We start from the raw sequence: 9,395 nt of genomic DNA on the forward strand, positions 1-9,395 counted from the left end.
CCTGTCGCCGTGGGCCTTGCGTGCAGGCGGGGAGGAAGCGGCGGCACGGCCGGGGGTCGGTCTTCTCTTCCCCGACGTGGTCTCCTCCCACCCATACGCGCCGCTCCCACTCCCGGGTCTCGCCGCCCACAGAACCAAATTCCCTCCACCACCTCCTCCCTCCCTCCCCCATCACACATCCCACCACCACCACGCTCCCTCAATCCGTACGCAATTATTCATCCCCCCCTCGCACGCTCCCGGCCGCGGCGCCACCACCACCACCACCACACCCCCATGGGCGACTCCTCGGTCGCCCCCGCCGGCGCGCTCGTGCCGTCGGTGCCCAAGCCGGAGCACGCGCCGTCCGCGGGCGACCCGGCGGCCCAGCTCCAGGCCCTGGCGGCGGCGGCGGCGGACGACGAGTGCGCGGGCGCGGGCGCCTCGCCGTCGTCCTCGCCGGGGGAGGGGGACGGGGCAGGGGCGGCGGAGGGGGCGGATGCGGCGGGGGACAGGGACCTGCTCTGCCCGATCTGCATGGCGCTCATCAAGGACGCCTTCCTCACCGCCTGCGGCCACAGCTTCTGCTACATGTGCATCGTCACGCACCTCAACCACAAGAGCGACTGCCCCTGCTGCGCCAACTACCTCACCAAGGCGCAGCTCTACCCCAACTTCCTCCTCGACAAGGTCAGCTCCTTGCTTCACTCTGCGCTACTGTGCTATCAATTCGACCGATTTGGGCTGCGTCCTTGGGTACCCAAGTGTGGCAGAACCTTTGTGTGTGTAATTTAGAAATGTTAGGGTTCTAATGTCCTTGCATTTGGATGTGATTTGGGTTGTGATGCCAGTCGGGTTTAATTTTTTCAATCTAATGCATATAATGCCCTGTTTGAGTTTTGTGTAAATCACAAGGTTTTAGCTGTGTCTGGAGCAATCAACAAACAGTATCAAACGCATCATCAAACAGTAAAGTGCGTGTGACTGAGATCCAGTGACTTGCCCAAGTGTGACACTTACTGTTTGGTGATTGCTCCATACAATGCCCTCTTAGTTTTGTGCAAGTCACTGGATCTCAAGTGTGATGCATTTTTTTAAACTAAACTTGCTGGTACTTCTGCAGATATTGGTAAGAGCCCTGGTCAGATAGCACTGTTTATTTGACTTGTGTGATGCATTGCAGTTTATTCTAGATGTCAGGTTTGATCACTAGTAAATGTGTGTGTGTGCATTACTTGTGTTTGCTCTGCTTGTCAACAATGCTTGTTATGTACGCTTGCTATGGCTTTGATGGTTTTTTAGTTTTGTTACAGTTGAATAGTATGTCTCTTTTTTCTGTGGGAAATTGATATGTCTCTGTGTATGGTTCCCTAGGTACATTCAAGCTATATCAATCATGTTATGCCTGTTCATGCTTATTGAAACTGCCATTACATCGAAAATCACTAAGTTCTGGGCTTTTTAACTTGTGGCTACATAGGTCGTGAAGAAAATGTCGGCCCGACAAGTTGCAAAAACAGCGTCTCCCATTGATCAATTCCGACATGTTGTGCAACAGGTCAGTCACTCCACATGTGTTGCTTTCCTGTGAATGTTTGGCCACTCCGGGCGTATAGTTGCAAATTTCAGCTTCTTTAATGTTCATTGCAGTATGCAGATAATGGCTATATGCATTGTTCTGAGCAAATATAGTTACTAGAATGTTCACCTTGTATGCGCCTTTAGCTGTATCTTCGGGTTGCAACTACTTTTGTGGTGAACAGGCTATCTTCCTGCGTCCACCATCAAATGCTTGAATCTAAGTAGCTGCAATGCAATCCCTATCTAAGTATCTGAACAAACTTTCCTCCTTGCATGTTTTGCTACTGCCGAATCTATGTAACCACCAATCCATGTCTAAGTATACACCAAGGATGAAATGCAGCTGGCAGTTAGGCTCCTTTTGATTAAAAATAATAATTATATTTCAAGGAAAGTTAGCAAACGAATTGTACCTGCCATACAGTCATCTGTTTCCCTTGGGGGGCACCTATCTATCTTTCTCCTCACTGGTACAAGAAAATCTTCAGATGATAAACCAAGCATCACGAAAGATGAATTTGTACTAACATGATCAAAATGGCATATGTAATAAAAAATTAGCAACAAATTTGCAAATTAGTTAGTTATTGGACTAAGAACTCGATCAAGTTAGTTACTTTTAAACTTTTGCCATAGGAGCGTCATATATTCATGCTTTTATTTTCTGGCTTCTGCATTGTGCAACACTCCATTTTCCCTTATCAACATAACTTCCATAACTCTTAAACCCCTTATCATGCTCTTATTTATACACACACACACTAAAAGAAGTTACCGAGGAATCATGACATATCACTAGTATGTTGAGTTGAGTTCATCTTATTTACAGGGAAATGACATGTCAGTTAAAGAGCTAGACAGCCTTATGACTTTGATTGCTGAGAAGAAGAGGCAAATGGAACAACAAGAGTCAGAGACAAATATGCAAATATTGCTAGTTTTCTTGCACTGCCTTAGAAAGCAAAAGCTTGAAGAGTTGAATGAGGTTTGTTCTGACTACTAATAATATAGATATAAGCGTTTATTTTCTGGTTCTTCATACATGTTAATTGAATCTTATATCTCAGATTTTTGTTTCATCTTGCTATTTATTGAAAAATGGCTACTTACTTTTTGTTGTAGTTTTTTTACATGAAGTATATTCTTGTTCATAATGTTGGTTCCTTTTAAACAGATTCAAACTGACCTGCAGTACATCAAAGATGATATAAGCAGTGTGGAGAGACATAGGTTAGATCTGCATCGAACAAAAGAAAGGTACTCCATGAGGCTTCGCATGCTTTTGGATGAACCTGCTGCATCAAAGATGTGGCCTTCGCCTATGGAGAAACCTAGCAGTCCCTTTGTTCCCAACTCTCGGGCACCACCTAGCACATCATCTCCAGGGGGTTTAAATAATAGGAGGTTTGATTTGAGAGCTCCGGCAAGCCATCAAGGACATCAAAGAAGAGATGCCCTTGCCAGCTCAGACCCTCCCAATCCCCCTATACAGTCGAGTAATGTTATTGCTCGGAAGAGGCGAGTTCAAGCGCAGGTTTGTCTCTTTCTTTAAGAAAATGTGTACTCTTCTATGTCCAAACATTATTGTTGTTTGTTGCACACACCAAGCAGGTTACCATATGCAAAATAGTAGTCGAGAACATAGACTAGTAGTAGGCACACAATCTTTTTGTAATGTGTTACATGAAATGATCGTGCTAATCCCATGCTATTTGTTATTATCTAATGCAATGACTTAAATTGCAGTTTAACGAACTTCAAGAATACTACCTGCAAAGACGGCGTACTGGAGCGCAATCTCACAGACAAGAGGATGTTGTTACGATGAATAGAGAAGGTTATCATGAAGGTCTTGAAGATTTTCAGTCTGTGCTTACAACATTCACTCGATATAGGTCTGCTGATTATTTGTTCTTAGTAACATAATATGCTCAGAGTAATTTTTATGGTGTTCATCGAGCTTATCATGCTTTTGTCCTGTTTCATGTATGTTTCAGTCGCTTACGTGTAATTGCGGAACTTAGACATGGAGATCTGTTCCACTCAGCAAATATTGTATCCAGGTGAGTGTTTAAGAAAAATTCAGCATCAGTAATTTTATCAGAGTAATTTTCTGTGCATAGTTTTGTCTGAGGCAGGTAGTGCTGTAGCAGAGCTCCAAAGGCGTCATAGGGGTAGAGTGAGGGATTTATAGGCTCCTATTCGTCAACTTTAAGGGTGTTCAGTTAGCCAAAACAAAAAAATCATCTACGAAAGTTTATTGCTGATCATCACAGTGTACAACAAGGGACAAATGTACCAAAAAACTGATTGCTGGCATCATTTGAGTATTTTTCTGGCTTAAGGATCCACAAGTCACTGCATTTGTTATCATTGTAGCCCTTAATGTTATGCATTCGCCTGCTTTACATGAAAAATGAAGACAATATTGATATTCTTTAAACGCAGTATCGAATTTGATCGTGATGACGAGCTATTCGCTACTGCTGGAGTCTCGAAGCGTATTAAAGTCTTTGAATTTTCTACAGTAAGTAAACTTTTGCAGGGTACTTGTTCTCACAATAAGCATGTAACCAAAATTTGGAGTTAGTCTAATCTGATTTATCCTGCTTCTTAGGTTGTTAATGAGCCATCCGATGTCCACTGTCCAGTTGTTGAAATGGCTACCAGATCTAAACTCAGCTGCCTTAGCTGGAACAAGTACTCAAAAAATGTTATAGCAAGTAGTGATTATGAAGGCATAGTTACTGTTTGGGATGTTCAAACCCGCCAGGTAACCTTCCTCTGCTCCACAGTTTATTTTGCAAAATTCTGTGTAGTTCTCAGTAATTTATGCTATCTGCGTACTGCTTTTGACAGAGTGTGATGGAGTATGAAGAGCATGAGAAAAGAGCATGGAGTGTTGATTTTTCACGTACAGAGCCCAAGATGCTAGTATCTGGTAGTGATGATTGCAAGGTATTTCAGAGCCAAGTTGTATCAGTTATTATTTTATTCCCATAAGGAAGGAAGATTGACTGTACCCTCCCTTGGTGGGTAATAATGGGTTATTTTGTCATCAGGTGGAAACCTCTGAATGTTGCATATCTGCACCGCAGTTCTATAGTGCTTATGTAATAACTGATCGGAATCTACTACTGTGTATGCCAGGTCAAAGTGTGGTGCACAAATCAGGAAGCAAGTGCCATTAACATTGATATGAAGGCAAATATTTGCTCTGTTAAATATAATCCTGGATCGAGCTATTATGTCGCGGTATGTTGCATCCATTTCCTTGATCTGTATTATGATAAATAGAATATTTGTTTACTCACGGGATCCTACAATATTTCAGGTTGGTTCTGCTGACCACCATATCCATTATTTTGATTTACGAAATCCAAGTGCACCTCTCCATGTTTTTGGTGGGCACAAGAAAGCTGTTTCTTATGTGAAATTCTTATCGAATAACGAGCTTGCATCTGCGTCGACCGATAGCACGTTACGGTTATGGGATGTCAAGGACAATTGCCCGGTATGTCTCTGAGATCATCCGAGCCTTGCTTTTATTACATTCTTGCCTTTTGCGCTTGTATAACAACATAGAGATAGTTCCGTGTTTGGATGTACTCTAAGATCTTTATCTTAGAAGTAATTAAAGTGGAGATATATAGTATTTTAAATTTCTCCATACCTCATTGGTCAAATCCAGAATTATATGTCGTATTATTTCTTGCTCTGGAAAAATGACAAGAGAATATCAGTGACATGCATAGAAATGTCAACTTTGCAAATTTGAATGTTCATGTGACATCAGGGCATTTTTCTGTAGATTTACAATTAGCTTACTGTGTTCATTATTCATTGACCCATTTTAAAGTGAACTCATATGTGAGTGATTGATCATAGTATGTGTTTTCACTATTATCTCTTATTTAGCTTTGTCCAATGACCTTGTTGAGCTACTATGCCATGCTAGGCTTGGAATTTTTTTGTTTGTTACAGTACTACAAAATAGTATGTTGTAGTTGACCTTAATGTTAAACTGGTAACGTCTTGCAGCTAAGGACGTTCAGAGGGCACAAAAATGAGAAGAACTTTGTAGGACTATCTGTAAATAACGAATATATTGCTTGCGGGAGTGAAACAAATGAGGTTTTTGTTTACCACAAGGTAATTGCGAGCTTCTGACATGCTTTTCCCCCTGTCACGTGCTTCATATGCTGCGCTGTTGCTTAAGTGAGCAGCTAGATCAATCTTTCTCTCGGTCTAACTTGAAGCCAACTCCACACCAATTGCAGGCTATCTCCAAACCTGCTTCCAGCCATAGGTTTCTGTCCACGGACCCGGACGACGCCGAAGATGATCCCGGGTCTTATTTCATTAGCGCTGTCTGCTGGAAGAGTGATAGCCCTACTATGCTAACTGCTAACAGCCAGGGGACCATTAAAGTTCTCGTGCTCGCCCCTTGACGTGATCAGGGGAGATCTGTAGCTAGCTTGTATATCCTATGTATCCCGTCGTTTCATTGTTGTGCCATTATATGTCCCAAAGTGGGAGTGGAGGCTGATCTCCAGCCTAGGGCGCGAAATTTTTGTGGAGGTAATCGTCTGACGTAGGGTTCCAAGGGCTCGGAATGTGCATAGTGGTGGTGACCCTGTTGTATAGGTGCAAAGCAGTCGGCTTGTCTATTATAGTACTACATCTGTAACGTGAGAAAATAAATCTTGAATAAAGAGTCCGGCTTGTTTTCTGAGTAACCGACTGTTAGTGCTGGGGTTTGGGAACATATGCCTTCTGAGCTGAATTGCGCCCCGAAACAGAATATGAAAACTTTGCCAGTTTATGGATCAAAATCACTGGTGTAGCTTTGAGGTTCGGACTGCTGTTGCTGTTTTTCTCTTCTTCTTCCATGCGCCTCTCAAACTTGGGAGACAGGGTTCCATGACGGAACAGAGTTTCTTGCTAAACGAAAACAACACATTTTGAAAGCCTATAAAGATCAGAAGAGAAAAGCAGCGACAGTTGGATGGATTGCCCCAAAACCTAAAGGGTCTTGCGCCATAGATCCTAAGTTTTTATTGCAAAATTAAAATAAATAAATAAATAGACGATGACCATGAAATAGTGTTTCTACAAATGCGCTCAACAGCTTTGCGGCGCCATTACATTCTTGCATTGCATTCTACTAGCCGTTTCTATCTGCCGTAGCATTCCATTCCTCCTATGTTGCGTTGTGCTTGCACTTGCACACTTGCACGGAAGATCGTATCTGCTCTAGCTTAGACGTGGCAAGCAGCAGGACTCCAGTGGCAAGGAAGAGTTGTTTTAATTTGGCCCAAGGAATGGAATGCATATAACCGATCAATCTCAAGCTATAACTGAGATGTATATCCATCTGAAACTACATCTCTTCGTAAACAACATGCATGGCATGTATAACTGATGTCTCATACATCCAATACTGACCAGGATCCAGGCTAATTATACAGCCCAAATAGAGTAACTAGTATAGTCGATCGGTCCAATATAGTTAACACCACAGACCACACTGCAGCTAGCAGATCGATTCACACATATGGCACTCGATCATAATGCATACTACTAAATCGATTCACACATATAGTACTTATTATCACTTAAAACTAATCGCAGTACTTCATGAGCATGATCCTCACTTGTCAGTTGTCACCTCCACGGAGAAAGTGCACGAAGTTGGCGACGTCGTTCGCTGCGAAGCAGAAGGTGAACCCGATGCAGATCGTGCCGACTAGATATTCCGGGTCGGCGGCGAGGGGGAGGAGGAAGGCGCGGGCGCACATGCAGTGGCGGACCATGGTGACCTCGAGCTGGAGGCAGGCGAGGGCGCGGCGGCGGCATGGGAGCCGCAGCGCCAGCGCCGCCACGGCCGCCTCGAGCACCGTGCAGCAGAGCATGGCGAGCCAGAGGGCCCTCCACTCGGCGGCCGTCACACTGACGCAGCGCAGGAGGAAGGAAGCCTGCACTCAGACGGCCGGGATGCCAGTTTGGCGTGTGATCTGATGATCGGCCGGAAAGTCTAGCATGCATCTAGCCTAACAGCAGAGTAGACGGGTTACTAGGTTGGTACCTGGCTGCAGAGGTGGTAGCGGTCGAGTGCGTACTCGGCCGCTGTGGCCAAGGCGTAGGCGACGACGGTGACGCAGGCGGTGACGAGCGCCGTTACGCTGGCGCGCCCGACGGCAGTCCTCTTGGCGTCCATGGCGGACGGAGCTGCGACGAGATCAACAACAACGCAGGTTAATTAGTTGATTCGCCTGTTTAACTCCCCGTCGGAAAAAGGAACGATCGACACTAGCTTAATCTCAACCGGAAGGAATAATAATAAGAAGAAGAAATATTCCAGCGAGATGATAAAGCACACGCTACAGCTAGCTAGTTCCGGCGTTTTCAATTCAATCGAGACGGAGTAAATCCAATCCGAGGAGGAAGGAAGAGACAAATCAGCTAGCTGAATGCCGGCCGGGGAGACGACGGAGAGGGAAGGGGCTCACCGTCGCGCGTCCTCGTCGATCCGAGGAGGAAGGGAGACCTTGCTGTGCTTCTTCTACGGGGCTCGAGAGGCGAGGTGGAGGGCAATGGCTCATGGTGGGTGGGGCTGTTTAAGTAGAGTAATGCTATATGTATAAACAAGTTACAAGGTTTTACAAAGATGATTTGATTGGTCAATAGGTGAGGAGGCAGCCCACCTCTCTGAAAATCAGGGGGTGGCAAGTTCATGGTTAATTAGTAGATGAAAAAATCCTAGTCAGCGTGTAATTGCGTGTAACTCTTTGTATGTTTAGCATTATTGGTTTAAGTAGAGCCAGCCCGTGAGGCCGTGTTCCAAAGGCTTTGAGTTATTTCTCTGTAAATAAATACAAGATGTTGTAGACCACTACTTTAGTAAAACCTAAAATATTTTACATTTGCTTACAGAGGGAGTACATTATTGCGTATTACGTTGCTAATCATGGATTAGGTTCTGACTAGAGAACCATTCATCGACTTATTACGTGATCGTCTGCCAGTGGCCTGTAATCTACTTGCCTGTTTGTTAGAAAGTTTAATTTGGCAACTGATCCATATTTACGTAAGTTGCGGCACCACCTTGCCCATTTTACAAGCCCATGTAGCATGCCATTGCCGGTTTTCCCTGTTAAGTAATGACTACATGCGTCTCATCAAGTATGCATTGCACCAGCATTTTTTTCTTTCAAAAAGCATGTTACAACCGTTGCTCTTTGCATCATTACAATGCACACAGTCATCTTTATTAAAGTTGATACAAGACAATCAATGCACCGTTCTATCCTTGTCAACAATAGAAGGTGGGGCTCCAAAGCTTTACACGGTTTTCCCTTTCACAAAGATAGTGGACTAAACACATTCATCTACTGGCTTCTTCGGCGGTTTTCTGGAGACATGTTGGCATCAGTATCAATGGCGCGACGGTTGACTGCCTGGATCGGCTGGCTTCTTCGGCGAGCTCGGTCGTCAGCTCTGCCCGAGATTTCACCATGTTCTGTTGTTGGCACTTATGGAAACATAAAAATGCGGTTGTGTTTCAGAGAAAGCGGCCCTCTCTCGCCCGGTTATTGGGGTGCTGCCGGGAAGACGCTCTCCTATGGCGTGGGCGCCTGAAAGCAAATGCCCGGGGCCATGTCGATACTTGGTTAACGGCCCTGGGGTAGCAGGGAGAAATAGGGGCATGTCGGTCCCCCGTTAGTTTGTTCTAGCTTGTCTCCCCCCCTTTGTAATTCTCTTGCTAGGCGTCTTGATTGATGCTTGTGATCTTTGGGGTTTTTGCCTCCTTGATTAATATATTTAGATGGGGA

At 44.7% G+C, this 9,395-nt stretch overlaps 2 protein-coding genes across 2 annotated transcripts; one reads left to right on the top strand and one right to left on the bottom strand.

Moving 5' to 3' along the window:
- Positions 1 to 6,299, top strand: LOC123128534 (E3 ubiquitin-protein ligase COP1). Its single transcript, XM_044548564.1, has 13 exons — positions 1 to 669; positions 1,460 to 1,537; positions 2,390 to 2,545; positions 2,735 to 3,094; positions 3,307 to 3,455; positions 3,558 to 3,623; positions 4,009 to 4,087; positions 4,178 to 4,333; positions 4,420 to 4,518; positions 4,711 to 4,815; positions 4,895 to 5,074; positions 5,602 to 5,712; positions 5,841 to 6,299. Exons 1-13 carry the CDS (start codon positions 277 to 279, stop codon positions 6,009 to 6,011), a joined length of 2,103 nt encoding a protein of 700 aa, XP_044404499.1. The 5' UTR covers positions 1 to 276; the 3' UTR covers positions 6,012 to 6,299.
- A 525-nt stretch (positions 6,300 to 6,824) lies between these two features.
- Positions 6,825 to 8,157, bottom strand: LOC123128535 (uncharacterized). Its single transcript, XM_044548565.1, has 3 exons — positions 8,073 to 8,157; positions 7,649 to 7,791; positions 6,825 to 7,538 (listed from the first exon to the last, which is right to left on the bottom strand). The coding sequence occupies exons 2-3, from the start codon at positions 7,778 to 7,780 to the stop codon at positions 7,221 to 7,223; spliced, it is 450 nt and encodes a 149-aa protein (XP_044404500.1). The 5' UTR covers positions 7,781 to 7,791; positions 8,073 to 8,157; the 3' UTR covers positions 6,825 to 7,220.
- Between the last annotated feature and the right edge of the window lie 1,238 nt (positions 8,158 to 9,395).

The sequence above is a fragment of the Triticum aestivum genome, chromosome 6A, assembly GCF_018294505.1.
Source record: "Triticum aestivum cultivar Chinese Spring chromosome 6A, IWGSC CS RefSeq v2.1, whole genome shotgun sequence".
Taxonomy (NCBI): domain Eukaryota; kingdom Viridiplantae; phylum Streptophyta; class Magnoliopsida; order Poales; family Poaceae; genus Triticum; species Triticum aestivum.